The 18,398-nt window shown below is 35.1% G+C and overlaps 2 protein-coding genes across 9 annotated transcripts in view; one reads left to right on the top strand and one right to left on the bottom strand.

The window, feature by feature from the left end:
• Positions 1 to 3,414, top strand: part of MARCHF7 (membrane associated ring-CH-type finger 7) — a 48,610-nt gene extending 45,196 nt beyond the window's left edge. For 2 of the 7 annotated variants that reach the window (XM_027130528.1, XM_027130536.1), the window contains exon 10: positions 1,745 to 3,414. In XM_027130528.1, coding sequence (XP_026986329.1) covers positions 1,745 to 1,866 — 122 coding nt within the window. In that variant the 3' untranslated portion in view covers positions 1,867 to 3,414. Of the gene's footprint in view, positions 1 to 132 lie in introns of all 7 variants that reach the window. The other 5 variants (XR_003437973.1, XR_003437972.1, XM_027130561.1 and 2 more) reach the window with 5 other exon arrangements.
• Positions 3,415 to 3,756: 342 nt separating this feature from the next.
• The window catches only part of LOC113632839 (CD302 antigen), a 131,212-nt gene continuing 116,570 nt past the window's right edge, over positions 3,757 to 18,398 (bottom strand). For both annotated transcript variants that reach the window (XM_027130518.1, XM_027130508.1), the window contains 4 exons: positions 12,129 to 12,245; positions 11,153 to 11,326; positions 9,854 to 9,880; positions 3,757 to 6,470 (listed from right to left, as the gene is read on the bottom strand). In XM_027130518.1, the coding sequence (XP_026986319.1) occupies positions 6,268 to 6,470; positions 9,854 to 9,880; positions 11,153 to 11,326; positions 12,129 to 12,245 (521 nt within the window). In that variant the 3' untranslated portion in view covers positions 3,757 to 6,267. The remainder of the gene's footprint in view (positions 6,471 to 9,853; positions 9,881 to 11,152; positions 11,327 to 12,128; positions 12,246 to 18,398) is intronic.

The following is an 18,398-nucleotide window of genomic DNA, read 5'->3' as shown; positions in this document are numbered from 1 at the left end:
TAGCTTTGTTAGATCATAAAAGGTGTTCCCTGGGTTTATATATAGTTCTAGGAATATAATGGTGAAAGAGTCCTAATTCTGAGTCCCTAACAGAAGCCATAGTTTTTTGTTTTTTTTTTGCTCCTTGTTCAGGTCCTCATGGACCTTTAATAGGCAGCCAGCTCCGCCAGCAGCTCCAATCTCTTAAGATCACGTTCCAGCTTTAGGACTTCTGCCTGGGCTCCTATGTGAAGGCACTTAATGCCCAAATCTTTACAGGCATCTGCACAGCTTACCCTCTTCTCAAAGTCCTACAACCTCCAGGGTGCTTCATACCAGGTGGGCACAGATATTGGTGGCTCTGGAACAGTTCCTGGGAATCCAAGATTACCCTATTGTGCTTTTTCACCCAAAGCAACTGGCATCCCATGATCAGATTCCAGTACACTCTTTGAAGTGTTTTTATATATGTATTCTCCAATTGATTATCTTCTATACTCATCTTCAAAATACTTGGACTGTTAACCTGTAGTGTGCATAATATTTTTACCTCTAGAGAAAGCTTAGCATCCTTTGAAGTAAGGTTTTTTTTAAGTTTTAAAAGGATTAGAGGTACAACTGGGTAATGCATTTTCACAATTTTAGTATGTGTGGAAATGGTATATAAAGGAATCAAATGGTATAATAAAGTGGGACTTCATTAGTGTAAATCTTTTTTTCCTTCATTCCTTCTTAGTTCAGATCCATCATGTTAGCTAGTACAAAGATTAGTTCTGTCTTTTGTAAATTATAATTGATACTTTGTCAGATGTGATGAGAGTAATTTGTTGCAGTGTACATTTTGCCCAGATTGCTTGTTTTTTTTCAACTAACATTCTCATTTAGAATTTAGTTTTCTAAACATATAGGAGGGTCTACTCCCAACCTGTGAATGAGAGGAAAAAGGTGAAGTTGAAATATATACCCAGACTCAACTGAGAGTGAAAGATGTGGGTGCTACAAGTTAACTTCTAAGTACTAGAGTATTAATACATTCTGAAAATTGGTTCTGACTGAATTTTGTTCTGTAGAGTTAATCCAATAGAAAACATGAGAAATTCTCTGAAAAGCTATTTTATTTTTTAGTTTAACATTTCTCCATGATATTGCATAAAAGTTAAGCATAGGATTTACTCTTCATGAGCTAAGTATATGCTTGATATTTATTTAAAGTGGATTTTAAATTTCTGCAAGGTAAATATATGGAGATTGAAGTTTCATCTATACGTGTTGCATAATTTTTTCTTGTTGATTCCATTTGCTGGTTGCCCTTAAATTGTCCAGTATTAAATACAAGAAGAGTGTACATTTAACCTTTCTGCCCTTGATAATAGGGGAAATGCTGGTAGGATGTTTAGTGAACTTCCGTTTTCCTTCACATGCAGACAGTTACATAGTCTTGTACTTACTGTGTCCTTCTTAAAGACGTTCGTGGAAGTTTTATATTAAACTCTTGAGCCACTAATGACTTTAAAATAAATTGAGGTCGGACGTGTTGCGAGAGTGATAAATTTCTGACAATGTGGAGGCATAGGAATAATCTCAACAAAAGGTTTTTACTAAATCCAATTATATTAACTTAGGCTGTGTCTATATAAAGCTTTTTTGACTAGAGCTTTTTCTTGGCATTGTATAGACATAGCTCTGATGTAAATTTCAAGAACACCCATAACCTGTTATTCTATGTACATTTTTTTCATTCTCATCGGATACATCAAACATGCAGCGGTAATAAGCCAGATTCTACTCAGGTGTGTGAGAGCACTTGCCTTAAGTTTACTCTTTCTTTTCTCTAGTGTATTTCTCATTAGCTACTATGAACACAAATTGATCTCAGAAACTTTTTAGATGTTCTTGGATCACATTTTTAAACATTTTCATTTTAATAAAAACTAACAGAAGAAAAAAGTGTGGGGGTGGGAGCGTTGTAGACGGGCCTCACCCACAGTCAGACCGCCCTAACCCTGGCATATACTACATTGGGGTTTTTATCGTACAAGTCATTGCTGTTCTGGCTTCATACTTACACTTCCATTCTCATCCCCCTTAAAATCATTCTTGATCATCCTGTTTTCTTTCAACAGCTTCAGAGGATGATTCTGAAGAAGATGGAGACCATAACAGAACATTTGATATTGCCTAACTTCACATGAGACAAATGGATGATCTGTGAACAGTGTTTATTAAAACTGGCAATTAAGTATGAATTAATTTTCTGGGGAAATACCTATTGAATACATTTACTGTCTATATATATATAGAATGAAAAAATATATATATATACACACACATATTATGCATGTATATATATGTTCATTCTCAAGTGTTGCTGAATTAAAATTCTGCTGGGCCTTTTAACATGGCCAGTGAATCTGATGTTTATAAACTGGTAATTAAAAGTATTTTTCTTTTAGATGAGTGGGGAAAGTGTTACCCTTGTTTTAAATATCTAAGCAATGCTGACAGCCCTTTTTTGTGTTGTGATTACTGTAGTTATATTTATGAAAAAAGGTTGGTGTTTTAGTCTCGTTAGTGAAAAAAGTGGGACAAAGTATGCTTTTAGAATAAATTGCCAAATGGCACCTAATTATTTTTCTTTTTAAAATGCCTTAAGTTGCGGTCTCATTTTCATAATCACTTGCTTCCAGTGTTTAAAAAAAAAAAAAGAATGGGGAGAAAGTTAAGAGCATTCATTATATTAGATTTCCAAATTTAATTTGAATTCTAAATTCACTTAGCAATGGTCTAATTTTTAAAATATATAAAGTGTACAAATGGATAACTTTTTGTATTGATGTGCAAAATGCAGATTATATTTGATAGGCCATAGTATGTAGATATTCCTTTTAGGAATATTACAGCTGTAAATTATATCAGAATTGCCAGTCAGATGCTATTTGGTTAAAAATATTATTGCAGTCTCAAGTTAAATATTTTTAAATCCCACATTCAGAATTTAAAACACTGGTTTTCAATGTGTTTTTTAGTGTTGTCACTTCTTTATAGATAAATATGATATAAATAACCTGTTTGGATCCTGGTCGTTTTTAACTGTTCCTTGGTAATTCTAAGCATTTATTTGATGACTTAATATTTTTCACTACCTTTAGAGAAGAGATGAACATTAACTGTTCACCATACTGTGGTCCTGAGTTGTGTATATGTCCATAACACTGTATATTTTCTCTGTCAACACCCTTAGGATACACTTAAAAACGCCTGCAGGTGGGTTTCAGGTTAAATAAAGTCTTTTGTCCAGCTACTTTTTCAGAACCCAAATAGAAACCATGTAATTTCTCACATGTGAATCAACAGTTTGCCCACATTCAGTCAGATTGTTGGTCTTAATGTAAAACTTCGGCTTGAAATAAAGTGCATACTGATTGATTTACTTTATAGTTTGAAATGTTTCCTTTTAAACTGGTGCTCAAAGAAGCCTTCAAACCTTATAGCCAAGAATCTTATTTTAAATCCCATTTTATATGAAATATAATTGTTTCTAAAATATTTGTTCAGCTTCTGCCTGTCAACTTCTGCCTGTTATCTTTGCGTTGCCTTCCTTAAAGCAGATATGCAAAATTTAAGGATGTCAGTATCAGTATCTATTCTACAGGTCTTTAGGGATGCTTTGAATTTGAAACATTTATGCTTTTAATAGAACTCAGCATGAAAATGTAGTGTGTTAACCCACAGAATTTTTTATTTAAAAATTTTAAGTAAATGGTAGAAAACATTCCATTGGTGTGCATACAATTTATTTATGGTTTTGCTATATTAACTGCTAAATGACAGATACAGACAGTGGCTTGGGCTTTATAGTATTCTTGTAGTTCCTTTGTACCACTTAGTATTTCAATGTTGTATTAGCTTCATATGTCCTGTAAATGTGAATTAGAGGGAATAAGAAAAATCTTTCATTGGTATCACTTTTAAATTCTGAACAAAATAGAGACCATATACTACTCAAGTTCCTAAGAATTTAAGATTGCAAATTCCTAAGAAAATGTAGTTAAAGTAAATGGCAGCTAAAAGTAATGATAGTAGTAATAGTTGCCAAACATAAGAATTACATTGTCATTATTGGGTAGAACCAAGATGTTTGAAGAAAGCAGTTTATACATTCTGAATATAAACAGGCATGCTAATGTTACTGTTAATATTAAAAATAAACACAGACTTGAATGATTCAGTTTTCTGTTGACCACCAAATAGATACAAGGGCCTACTACAGATGTTCAGATATATAAAGAGAATTAAGATTTAGCACTGCATTACCGGGGTCTTTAAGGACTTGTTTGAAAATAAAATCAAACATGGAAAATTAAATCAGTTAAAACAGCCATTTTGGTAGAGCTGTCATTATTAGGTAGAAGTTATTGAAATGAACTGAAGAAAATTAGTTATGTAGAAGTGGAAGGGGAGACTCTAGAGCAGCATTGTCCACTGAAACTTTCTATGATAATGGAAATGTTCTACAATTTGCATTGCCCATCGTGGTAGCTCCTAACTGCATGTGATCTGAGCATTTGAAATATGGCTAGTGCAATTGAGGAAATGAACTTTATTTAAATAGCCACATGTGGCTAGTGGCTACTGTATTAGATACTGTAAAGATCTGTGATTGATAGTTACAAAGCTTTAAGGAACAGATGGCTGGCCTCAGTTCTTAAAGGAGTGGTAGAATTTGAGTAGCAAAAGCAGTAAGGAATTCCAGTCTAATGTTCACGATTAGCAGCACTATTAATACTCTATCAGTAATAAAATAGACATCTCAATCAATACACAAAATCTCAAAGCTTTTACAGAGCATAATTGTTTTGTAATAACACCTAGTATAAAATTTATTTTTTAGTACCACATAGTCACATTATTCACTTTGCAGTTATTGTCTCATTAAGAAAACTGCCATTAATTGTGACGAGGGATGTTTCTGATTCATGGTGGCCAGTGGAAACAGATGGCGCAAGCTAGGACTTCGTTGCCACTGGTCAACCTTGAGAGATAGTGTCTCTATCCATATGAAAAGTATTCCCATAAGATGATAGATGATGGGATATGCATTAGGGAGAGAGATTACTTTCCTCGCACTTCCAAGTTTCTACGTAAAGTAAATACAATTTTATGTGAAGTACATACATTATCTTTTCTAATTCTGTGTTTTTAAGTTGCTAAAGAAATCATAGTTTCAGCTTTCTTCCATTTTCATTTTTTACCCCCCAAATGATTATTTCACCATTGTCTTAAAATGTACAATACACATACTGAAAACTTTGAACATGATCACTACAGTAGTATTTAGTTTTTCTCTGCAGTTATTGCTTACACAGGTTTCATGTCATTGAAGGATAAACTTCATCAAGGCTTGAGGAGCATGAGATATATATAGGAACAGATATGGCAGTAGGAGAAAAATCCTTGAAGGACACTATGACCCAAGCGTTACCCGCAATGCCAGCCTCCTCTACACCTTCCTGGTATGGCTGTAATTTTTTTTTTGTTTCACAAAATTTATTAAATCTTACTGAAATTCTGACCATTTATGATCAGTGCTAAATACTGTTTGTTTGTGGTCCAAAACAGTGTTCTAAGAGTACTGAAACTGTATAATTACATGGCATATGGGGTGTTAAAAATCTGTAAAATTTTCTGCATGTAAATCATGAAGATGGAAATATTAGAGGAATTATCAGAGTAACCAGCATAAGTGATATCTAAATATAGAGAATCTATTTTAAGGTCAGGTTTATTCTCCATATCTTATTGATAAAGGAGCAAGACCATAGAAATTACTAAAGGCCTAGTGATTGCTAAAATTATAGTGATAAGTAGAAGTTTTCTTTTTTTTTTTTAATTCAACTATAAACCAAGGTGATTCAACTCACTCTGGGAGGGAAGATGGAGGAGGTAAAACAAGTAGACTGGGTTTTTTGGTTTTTTTTTTTACCTGATTTACTATTAATAAATAGTAAATCAGGCTTTAAGCTTTCCTTCATTCAAGTGAAAGGTGCATTTGGGGAGGTGGTTAAAACCATTAAATTATATCTAAGATTGTTCCTTTTTAAAAAACTTTGTTCTTATAATCCTAAAGATTAATTTTTGTCACAGTCAGTGATAACATGAGAATAGTGAACGTTACTGGAATTAGGTAATCATAAAAACCATGATTTTCATTGTTAGGTTTTATATTAAAATCTTGCATAGGAATCACTGTCAAGGTATTTGATGTCTTAATCTGAGATTTCCAGAACCTTAGTCGAATTGAACATCATATTCGTTTTCCTCTGCAACTACTAAAACACAGTCATCATTATAAGGTGATTGGGGTGCAGCTGAAAAAACTGTGGTGAAACCAGAATCCAAACTTCTTTTGTACAGGAACCAAACGACTGCTCCCAAAACTGTCAAAATTACTGTGCTAGCAATCACCAAAGCTGATATTAAAATGTGGTTATCTGAAAAGGAAAAGACAAAAGAAAATATGGGAAATCAGGATACACAAGTTGATAGCATTGCTTTTTGGGGAGCACAAATATAGTTTCATCACATAAATATTTCACTATTTTGAGAATTTCTCACATTGGTTAGAAAAACAGTTACACACATTTATTCCTATCAAGATTTATATTTCTTAGCTTGAATAATTGCCATACTTCAAAATTTGAAATAAACTTTGCAGGTCTCCAGTCTACTTTAAGATCCTAAAATGGAAATTATCCACACTGAAGGTTTCACCATATATTTCTGTTTGCATATATCATTTTATGTTATCCAGAGTATACATGTGCATAGCTTAAAATCCATAGTTCTACAGGGTATGTAATGATAATACTGTGTTCTTCCTGCCCTACTACTACTCACCCTTAATTACCATTCCTCAAAGCAGCCACTCTTGTTACTTCTGTTATTTGCCTCCATGCATGCTTATACTGCTCTCTGATTTAAAAAATTTTTTTAATTGTAAAATATGCATAACAAAATTTACCATCTTAACCATTTTAAAGTGTGCAGTTCAGTAGCATTAAGTACATTTACATTGTTGTGCTGTGTCACAACCATTCAACTATAGAACTTTCATCTTGCAAACCTGAAAACTGTTATTAAATATTAAGTCCCCATTCCCCCCTCTCCCCGGCAACCACCATTCTACCTTCTGTCTCTGAGGCTGACTACTCCAGGTACCTCAAATAATTAGAGCCATACAGTATTTGTCCTTTTGTGACTGGCTTATTTCACTTAGCCTAGTGTCCTCCAGGTTCATGCATGTTGTAGCATGTGTCAGAATTGCCTTTTTAAGGCTGAATAATATTCATACTATGTATATACCATGTTTTACTTACCCATTCATCTGTAGATGGACACTTGATTTGGTTCCACCTTTCTGGCTACTGAGAATAATACTGCTATAAACATGGTTGTTTAAATTCTGTTCAAGTCCCTGTTTTCACATCTTTTGGGTATATACTGGATCATATGGTAATTCTATGCTAAATTTTTGGGGGAAGCTCCTGTACTGTTTCCACGGCGGATGCACCATTTTACATTCCCATCAGTAGTGCACAGAGGTTCCACGGTCTCCACATTCTTGTCAACACTCGTTATTTTGTTTTCTTTTTTTTTTTGGCTTGGTTTGGTTTGGTTTTGGCTGCACCGTGCAGCATGTGAGATCTTAGTTCCCCAACCAGGGATCAAACCCATGCCCCCTGCAGTGGAAGCACAGAGTTTTAACCACTGGACCACCAGGAAGTCCCTCTGTTTTCTTTCTTTTCTTTCCTTCCTTCCTCCCTCCCTTTCTCTCTCTCTTTCTCTTTCCCTCTCTCCCTTTCTTTCTCCCTTTCTTCCCTTTCTTTTTTCTTTTTGATAGCCAACTTAATGAGTGTGAGGTGGTGCTTTGCTTGATTTTTTTTTAGATGTTATATTCATCTTATAGAAGAGTGAGGATTTAACTCTCCTATATACACATGAACCCAGTGAACCCATAAACACTCCTTTCCTCCTCTTCTGTCATAGCAAGCTCCAAACTGAATAATCATGATATTAAGGAAAAAATAAGGGCAAAAGAATAGGCATTTTATAAAAGAAGATATCCAAATGGCTAATAAATGTGTGAAGGTGCTCAACTTCATTTTTCATCAGGGAAATTAAAATAAGATCACTCGGACTTCCCTGGTGGCGCAGTGGTTGAGAGTCCGCCTGCCGATGCAGGGGACACGGGTTCGTGCCCCGGTCCGAGAAGATCGCACATGCTGCGGAGCAGCTGGGCCCGTGAGCCATGGCCGCTGAGCCTGCGCGTCCGGAGCCTGTGCTCCGCAACGGGAGAGGCCCGCGTACCGCAAAAAAATAAAAATAAGATCACCCTACATACCCATCTGAATGGCTAAAATTTGACAAGACCATCATCGGATGGACGTAGAGCAAATGGAACTTGTCAGCAGGAATGTTAACATGGTTCAACCACTTTGAAAAATTATTTCTAATAATGCTAAACATTATTAGCTACCCTATGGCTGTTTCAAGGAAAATGAGAACAAAGGTCCAAAAAAAATAGTATGAGAATGTTCATAGTACGATCACATTCATGCCAGACTAATAATGATCAAATATCCATAAACAGGAGAATGGACAAATTATGGTGTGTTTATAAAGTAGTATGCAGCAATAGAAAAAGTACAATATATATGTGCAGCACTGATGAATCAAAATATTCTGACTGAAAAAGTTACATTTATGTGAAGGTCAAGAGCAAACAACTCTAACCTATGATGATAGAAAGCAAAAGTGGTTGCCTGTGGGGTGGATGCTGGTAGGGTGGGCGTTTATTGGGAGGGGGCATGCGGGAATTTTGTGGTGTGATGGAAATGTTCTATCTCGATTTGAGTGGTGGTTATACAGGTTTATACATAAGCAACCACCAAGGTGTACATTTAAGATTGTGCATTTTATCCTCAGTTAATTACACATCAAAAATATGGAGGTTAAAAACTGCTACACAATTTGCAAAAATTTCATAACTGGCATTCACACATTATTTTTGGGGATGCAAAATGGTACAATTTCTCTGAAACTATCAGTATTGATCAAAGTTATATATTCATGTTCAATACGGCAGTTATATTTCAGGGAATCTAAGATAAACATGTTTTTGTGCAAGGTGATTCATTCCTTGCAGCACTGTAATAATAGCAAATGTTTGGAAACAACCCAGTAGGGGTCTGGAGTTGGTAAATAATTGAATGTATCTATACAATGGAAGAGTATACAGTTGTAAAAAAGAATGAAGATTTATCTATAGGTAATGATATGGAGAGATATTTAGTGAATAAAAAAGTAAGTCATATCTCTTAATTTGTTTATGTTGGCAAAAGAAACACTAGACATTTAAAGAAGAAACTGAATTAGTGCCCAATAAGGGTTCAGGTAGAATAGGATGGAAGGAGACAGAGTTTTCAGTGTTTGCCTTATATAGTTTTGCTTTTGGAACCATGTAAATATATTACCTGTTCCTTTCCCAAAAAATGCATTTAGTAAGCCCTAAGACAGATTCTTCATGAACTGTAATTACAACTATAAGAAAAAATTTTTTTAACAAAAGATGCAGTCATTTTCCACAAAAACAGATAATGGAGCAATGAGGAGATAGAATTTGGTTTTAAAAAAATGTTCATTTCATACATAACTTGCAGATATATTTAAAGTGTCAAGTCTTTCTGTATTCTTATAAAAGTTGTTCTACTTTACACTGTCATATAATTAAAGAGGTCTTCAGTACTACTTTAATATGCTAGAATCTTAATATATTCTTTCTTGTGGGAAAAATTTAACAAAAGACCATACTTACCTGATAAATATTTCTTTTCATATGGGACTAGAATACAAAAGAAAATCATAATTAATTTAAGTATGCCTTATTCTAAGAATGCTTCTAAACACTTTCAAAGTAGTTTAAAACGAACCCTTTAATAGCTTAGTACTACCCATATTTCTGTTGCTTGGTCATGTGTCTGTATTATCTGTTTTGAACTCAGTTTTTTTAAAAAAGGATGTAGAGAGGTAAAAACTCATTAGCTCAGTTGGTGGAAAAAGAATAAGGGAACTCAAGAAAAAGACAGTGTGATGAAGTGAGGGAAATAAGAGGATTTGGGTTGGAAAGTCTGTAGAAACAGTAAAAGTATACAATTGTGACCTTACCTTGGTAGTACAGACTTGCTCACTATTTCTGATGTATTGAAGTTATAGTTTAATTAAAAATTTGGCTTATATAATGGTGCCCTGAGGCATAGTATATGAAAAGAACCAACTTTCTAAAAATCCAACAAATATTGGAAGTCAAATGCTACTACCATAAAAGTGTGACTGATTAGTCAAAAACCCTGCTGGGGCAAGTTTAAAAAAAAAAAAATTGTATGTAGTTCCAGATGTAAAGAAAGGAAATAATCGGAGGCAGATGTACAGTTTTGGTTTGCAGTTGGAGTAGAAGGGGGGAATATTAAGGATGCAATGCGGGAAATGTCTGTTTCTGTCTTGTTTCAAGCAACCCAAAATTGTATTTTGAAATTTAAATGTCTTTAGTGAGAAAACAATTCTTTCTACAACATAAAAGAACTAATGTTTAACAATAATATGAAAATATTTTGGGACAGGATAATTTTGTTCATTAGAAAGCACTGTGATGTGAGAGAAGAAAACTTATACTTTAATCCAGAGTAAATTATAAACTATGATGCAATTTTTCTTGGCCTAATCAAAGATGTCCTTGAATCAAATTCTTTTTACACTAACATTAGAATTCTGGAATCAGCCATGATTATTTTTCACCACTTCCACTGTTTAACCAAATCACAAAGAGGCTATTACAATTCCTTTGAACAACATAAGAAATTTTTGACTTCTTAGAAGCTCTAAGAATAAGCAGGTAGAATAAAAGTATGCCTGGTTCACATGATCTGGCCCTACCTCTGAAATGTAATAGGATTACATATTTGACTTCCAAGAGTCTTGGGAGCAAACCAACCCAGTATCTTCTGAAGTCTTACTTCCTCTTTATATTGAGGCACACATCACAAAGAAAATTATTTTAAAACCAGTCCTATTTTCCCCACCTCTCTTAGAATGGAAAAAAGCCTTCAATTATACTTACTAGCTGCTTTACAAAGGGTTCCTTCCACAGAAGAAACTTCACAATTTCCTTTTTTCCAATCACCTGTCTTGGTGTGCAAAAAGGCACAGGTGTCAACTAGATCCTCGCCATCTTCTTGGTCTGACCACTTAACAAATGTCATATTTGACTTGTCAAACCACTTGAAGCTGTCATCTGTCAGTTAAGGAAAATTTTTAACATTATGACAGTATAAAATGTGTTAAAGTCAAAGAAAGGGTCTAGCTTTATTTTTTTTTAACTCTTTGACCACGCCTCATGGCTTGTGGGATCTTAGTTCCCTAACCAGGGATCGAACCCGGGCCCTCAGCAGTGAAAGCATGGAGTCCTAACCACTGGACACCAGGGATTTCCTGGGTCTAGTTTTAAAGGTGGGAAGTTACTAAGATATGTCTGGTCTAAACTTCTGATTGTAGGATTTAAATTAGAAGGAGGAATATATCCTGTACACAGGCAAAAGATACTGGTTCAAAAAGGTTCTGAAGAAGATCCCATTTGTGATTAAAATATATATATAATTTTCATGAAGAAATAGTCAAGAAAATAGTTAAAATGTTAATGGTAACCTTAGTAATTTCATTTCATTTTGAAAATTATGTACTTTCTATTTTCAACAGTGACAATAAATACATTTACATAGTATTACCCTGACAGTTGTCTATCTTTATCCTATTGTTGACACTAGTACCAATTTTTATTACCCTACCATATTACAGAAATACTGAGTCTAGAACCATATTTTAATCCAGATGAAAGAATCAACTTTAACTTTCATATGTGACACACATTGAGCTGCTCAGGGCAAAGCTGTGGTACATGGGTGCATACTGAAAATACAGTCCCTGGAAACCACAGGAAATAGCGAACTACAGAATTGAAGAATCTAAAAGAAAGTTATCAGTTTTACTAACATTAAGAAAAAAATGTAAGAAACAATTTAAGTATAAATATCACTTACCATCTGTGTCAAAAAACATGCCTAATAGGATATCATCTGGGCCTTTCCATTGCTTTTGCAAAGTATCCAGTATAAAAGCGTTTTCTTCTTCATTATGTATGCTTATCATGTCTGCTCCTGAAATTATTTTAGGGAGAAGAAATCAGCATGTTCCCCAAATCAATGAAAATCACATGAAGTATATACAAATTATTATAATACATTATATTTTACATCCTTTTAAAAAATTAAGCTTGAAAAAGACATGCACATTTCTGAAGAGACGATATACTCATGAGAAAAGTAAAATGATAATGTGATAAACTGAACAGAATCATACTTTTTATTTCATTCACTTAGGGTTAGTAACTAATCTCGTAAACAACACGGAAAGAAAACATCATGGGAAGGCTGGAGCAGTAGAACACACTTCCTGCATCTCAACTTTTCACTGCCCCTTCCTCTAGCAATCATGGCCCCTCCTGCCCTCAGTTCACAATTATAGGGAGGAGTAGCTCTGACCACACTCAGGAGAGCTGAAAACTACCAGGGCAACTTGCCAGAACAGTCCCAAGACCTAGTGAAGTTCAAGTAACAAGCGGTCTCTGACCGGCCTCACTTAACTGGCCATGTGCCTGCTGCCTGAAGCCTATGCCTTCCCATATTTTCCTCTGTGGTTGCCCTTAGGGAAGTCCTGGTTAGGGAAAGTGATAAAGGAGGTCCTTGGTCCTTGTTCTCATTGGATAGCTGATATTTCCTAGTACTGTCTCACCTGGTTTGAGTAAGGAGCAGCAGCCACATATATTTTATGTCTCACATTTTCTAGCCTTTCAATCTAAAAGCTACATAGCAGCCTATAAAATATTAGCAATAACTTCACTTTTCCCAGATATATTTAATCTTGTTTCTTTACCCAACAAAGATTCTCTTGCAAATTAAAAAAAATCATTCCACTGTCTTAACTGGATAACACTTAGGAGAAAACGCTAATGGAGTTCGTTTCTCTCATGATATTGCATGTTTTTGCAAGTGAAGAATGAATGATGACATCAGAGCCTAAAAGCAACCAGAAATCTGGTGGGGAAGGTACATCTAACCCCTGGGAAAAATACATCCTTTCAGCTGTACTCAGCTAAGTGAGGAATAAACATCAAAATGTTTCTAAGAAACATGACTTTCCAGTCTCAGTAATTTTAGAAGTTAAAATATTCATAATTTTCCAAGGAGAAGTCATTGATCCTAAACATTTTTTTTTTAACATCTTTATTGGGGTATAATTGCTTTACAATGGTGTGTTAGTTTGATCCTAAACATTTTTAAAGTTATCTTGGAAGCTTTGGGTACTACGACTAATCCAGGTACTACATGGAGAGATGAGGAAGTCTTTCCTATTATTAAATTACATTCTTCCCAAATCATCCTGACTTAACAAAAACTTCCGAAAACTTGAGAATACTGCCTTGGATCAGTGGCTCTCCAACTTCAGTGTGCACCAGAATCACATGGAGGGCTTGTTAAAACAATGTTGGCTCCTACACCCAGAGCTTCTGATTTAGCTGGAGTAACATGGGGCCTGAGAATTTACATTCCTAACCGGTTCCCAGGTGACACTGATGCTGCCGATCCAGGGAACACACTGAGAAATTATAGGAAACTTAAATAATAGGCCATTGTATTTATGACACCACTCTAAAATCAGTAACTTTTTGGTAATTAACAGATATATGGAGACGAGAAAGGACCATTAGGTCATGACGTGGTAAGAAAAATTTGTATTAGGCAATTACTTTCACATCTTCTAAAAGAGGCTTAAAAAATAAATTTAACTACAGGGGAAAAGAAAACTACAGGACCTAAAATCTCCCCCCAAACAAACCATACTGTTAAAGAAGAAAAACTGGGCAGACTAAAGCTCTGTTATGAATAAAAAATAACAGGCAAACACCTTAACAGAAGAAAAAAAAAATTGGTCTCAGACTGTTAAAAAAGGCAGTAGACACGTATAGAAAACAAACTAGTGCTTACCAGTGGGGAGAGGGATGGGGGAAGGGGGCAACATAGGGGTGGGGATTAAGAGGTACTATTATGCATAAAATAAGCTACAAGGATATATTGTACAACACTGGAATATAGCCAATATTTTATAGTAACCAAAGATGGAGTAAAACCTTTAAAAATTGTGAATCACTATATTGTTCAACTTGTAACTTACTTAGTATTGTACATCGACTATACTTCAATTAAAAAAAAAGACAATTCACCCTCACGAAAGGAAATGTAACACAAGAAGTGTGTGAAAAATGCAGTTTCACTGGTAAAAGAATGAAAATAAGAGTTTCAGACGTGCCAATTAAACAGTGCCGGCTTAGGGTGTAGAAAAATAGGAACTCATAAGTGGTTAGTTGGAGTAAAAATTAGTAAAACCTTTTTGGAGACAATTTGGCAAGATGTATGCAAGGCAATCGTTGGCTCTGCTCAGATAGGCACAATCATTGATGATCATCACATTTACAACACTGGAAGACTGGAAATAATTTAATAACCAATATTAGAGGATTAAATCAATTACGGCATATCCATATAGAGGAATAGTGTACGGTTATTAGGAAATATACATTCTATATTTACTGCCATGGAAAAATATGTTTAAGGGAAAATGTAGATTATGGAAATATATATGTACATATAGTATATACATGTATATATACATATATATCAAATATTTATTAAAATATATCTGCCTGAGGGGTTGGAAGTCTAGAAGGATACTCACCAAAATGTTAATAGTTATTACATTTCCTTAGGATGGTACAATTTAGGGTAATTTTATTTTTAAAATATTTGCATATGTGCTTTTCTGTATAGCGACTGTGCACTAATCGTGTAATTAAGAACTTTTAAAAGAAAAGAAAAAATAAGACTGACCTTTAAAATACTTAATACTTTTTTTTTTTTTTTTTTTTTGGTGGTACGCGGGCCTCTCACTGCCACGGCCCCTCCCGTTGTGGAGCACAGGCTCCAGACGTGCAGGCCCAGCGGCCATGGCTCACGGGCCCAGCCGCTCCGCGGCATGTGGCATCCTCCCGGACCGGGGCACGAACCCGCGTCCCCTGCACCAGCAGGTGGACTCTCAACCACTGCGCCACCAGGGAAGCCTCTAAAATACTTAATACTTTAATCCAAAGTTAGAATTCAGCAAGGTTCTCTCTCTCAGTCATAGCTCCATTTTCAAAAATTCTATTATGGTTTTCTTATCAGTTCTAGCTGCTATCACCTCCTGTTAAATGTCATACAGACTTTTAATCTGTTTTACCCTCATACTTACTTGTATTTAGCTGTGAAATGTAACCAAAATGCCATTTTAGAAAAATCCTCAAGGGAAATATTTAACTAGGTTAGAGTTTAGGCTTAGGTGTTCAGAGATGAGATTTTCATTCCTTTCTCTGACCTTGTGTCAGCCAATGGAACTTGAATGATTTTTAACATTGCAATTTAAGTAAATACTGTATAAACTTAAATTAATATGTCAGGAAAAAAGACACACTTTAATTTTCTTTAACAAATGATAGCATAAATCCCTGAAGAACACATGTGCTCGAGCGAATTTTTTTTTTTACAGTGCATTACCAGTGATGCTACCTGCTGAGATGTAATTTGGGTCTTTAATTCTTTTTATGGTTAGTGACATAGCTCATACACAGATCACAAAAAGGAAAGACTGGAAATATTTATTTGTTCTATTATAATGAAAATATCTAAATCAAAGGTAAATGTTGCAAAATAAGAAAAATTTTAGCCTCTCACAATTATTTTCCTAGATGAACGTAACAGTACCCAAAATAAGTACAAGTAACATCAAGTAAATTACCACAAAGCACTGGGAATATCTCTAAATATAGCTCTCAGCAGTCCAAAAGGTAACAAGTCACCTATTTTCTATACCCCTAATTATAGGTTTAAGATAGGATTTTGTATACCTGTGAAGATTTTATAAATCCAAATGTAAATGTCCTAGTATTCCTTATGCTTTTCCTTCTTCATATATAGCAAACACTGAATTCATGTCCACCTACTGTTCTAAACCAAAACACTACCCTAGCCAAAAAAAGTAATGGCAATATTAACCAATTTTAGCTAATTTTCTGATTCATCAATGAAATGGATATTTCCAGAGTGGAAGCAAATGTAGAGGATGATCAAATAAATGATGAGATTATCAGAAATGTATGAGAAATTAAAAAAAAAATCAAATCAGTAAGACAAACTGAATTTATAAATATTTAACTGGGAAAAAAGACATTTTTCTTTAGACACAAGATAAACTTTATAAGCAAATTTATATACAACGATTTAAAATTCCTAAGTGGCTACTCTACTTGAACAAGTAGAGTTAATGGACTTCAAATAATCAAAAATTAGGCCTCAAAGTTGCTGGGTGTTTTCAATTTCATTTTGCTTCTTTTTCTAAAAAAAAAATTAGCAAATACAATTAACTACAGTTTAGTTGTAGAGGAAGTCAGTCAACAAATATTAACTATGCCTCTGTAGAGTATGCAGTTGCTTAACTGCTGAAGTTAAGTATTAAAGCTGGACGACGAAATCTGACCTTGTGGTTCATACAAGCTAATAGGAGTACAGGAACATGTCTTTTCTTGGCTCTGAGCCTCCAATGTAATTTGTTTATTGAAATCTGTGTTTATGTCCAAGTATACCTGACATAAATAGTTTTTAAAAAAGAGATAGAAAATAGTTGTTGGGGAAACACCCTTTAAAAAAATCTTGTAGACTTCCCTGGTGGCGCAGTGGTTAAGAATCCACCTGCCAATGCAGGGGACACGGTTTCAAGCCCTGGCCTGGGAAGATTCCACATGCCGCGGAGCAACTAAGCCCGTGCGCCACAACTACCGAGCCTGTGCTCTAGAGCCCGCGAGCCGCAACTACTGAGCCCATGTGCCACGACTACTGAAGCCCGCGCGCCTGGAGCCTGTGCTCCACAAGAAGAGAAGCCACCGCAATGAAGAGTGGCTCCTGCTTGCTGCAACTAGAGAGAGCCCGCGCGCAGCAACAGAGACCCAACACAGCCATACATACATACGTACATACATATATATATAAATAAAAATCTTGGAAGACCAGCAAAATTCCTATTACTCCATTTCCTTGGAGTGAAACCATATTAGCATGTCGGAAATGTCTTGTTTTCAAAGAGCCAATGTTCAACACCATTTAGCAAGTAAGGAAAATATGTACTGAGTAGTACGTGGCACTTCGTAGGATTTAAAACTCCTATGCTTACATTTATTCCTTCTATAATAAGTGAATATGATTTTAATTAAAGCAATTTGATATTCTTCCAAAATGTTAATTGGTGGGTTGTCAGAAATTGTGTTTTTTAGATAAAGGGCATTTTTAGTTTTATTTTTTATTTATGTATTTTTTGGTCGTGCCCTGTGGCATGCGGGATCTTAGTTCCCCAATCAGGGATGGAACCCATGCCCCCGGCATTGGGAGCGCAGAGTCTTAACCACTGGACATCCAGGGAAGTCCCAGTAAAGCACATTTTTAAATGCTGGTGTTATGAATATGCTTAAGACAAAATTTAATGAAATAAGAGATTTTTAGATCTCACACAGTAATAACAAGTACCTTTAAATAATCAAGGACTCTCATCTCACCATCATAGATATCTCAGTGGAAAAACATGGTAACTCACACCATCGTTTTAGTTTGAGCTGACAAGTATCACAATAAGAGGCTTAACAACAAGGATGCACTTTGGGCCAAACAGCCAAATATATAACGAGCACCCAAGCACGCCTTTTTTAAAATGACATTTTTATTTAAAAGATTTCAAAATGTGAAGTTATATTTCCCAGAGAATACTGAGCATATCATGTAGCAAATACATAGCCTTTTTTAAATTTTTATTTAACGGTATGCTTCTTTACCACCGTCTCACGTCACAGTCCCATGTAATCTAACTTCTGCCTCCACTGCATGCCTGAAACAGTACTTTCAGGGCAGAATAGGAGTGATTAAGAACGCTGGTCCTAAAATCAGACAGTCCCTCGTTTGAATCCTGGCTGTGCCAATGATTTCCTGTGTGACCTCTAACAAATAACTGGTTTTATTCTCTTGATAAAAGGAGGCTAATAATTTACTACCTGATAGGTTTGCTGTAATAATTAAAGCCAGTTAAAGTATATTATGTGCTTAAGAACAGTGCCTGACACAGAGTACTTACATTAAATACACCCTGCTCTTGCTAAGGTTCTGTCACTCTGCTTTGGG

Source organism: Aethalodelphis obliquidens, unplaced genomic scaffold (assembly GCF_003676395.1).
Source record: "Aethalodelphis obliquidens isolate GAN/ISIS:26980383/991018 unplaced genomic scaffold, ASM367639v1 scaffold2, whole genome shotgun sequence".
In the NCBI taxonomy this organism is placed as follows: Eukaryota; Metazoa; Chordata; class Mammalia; order Artiodactyla; family Delphinidae; genus Aethalodelphis; species Aethalodelphis obliquidens.
The sequence above is the reverse complement of the archived record's forward strand: the minus strand, read 5'-3'. Positions and strand labels throughout refer to the sequence as shown.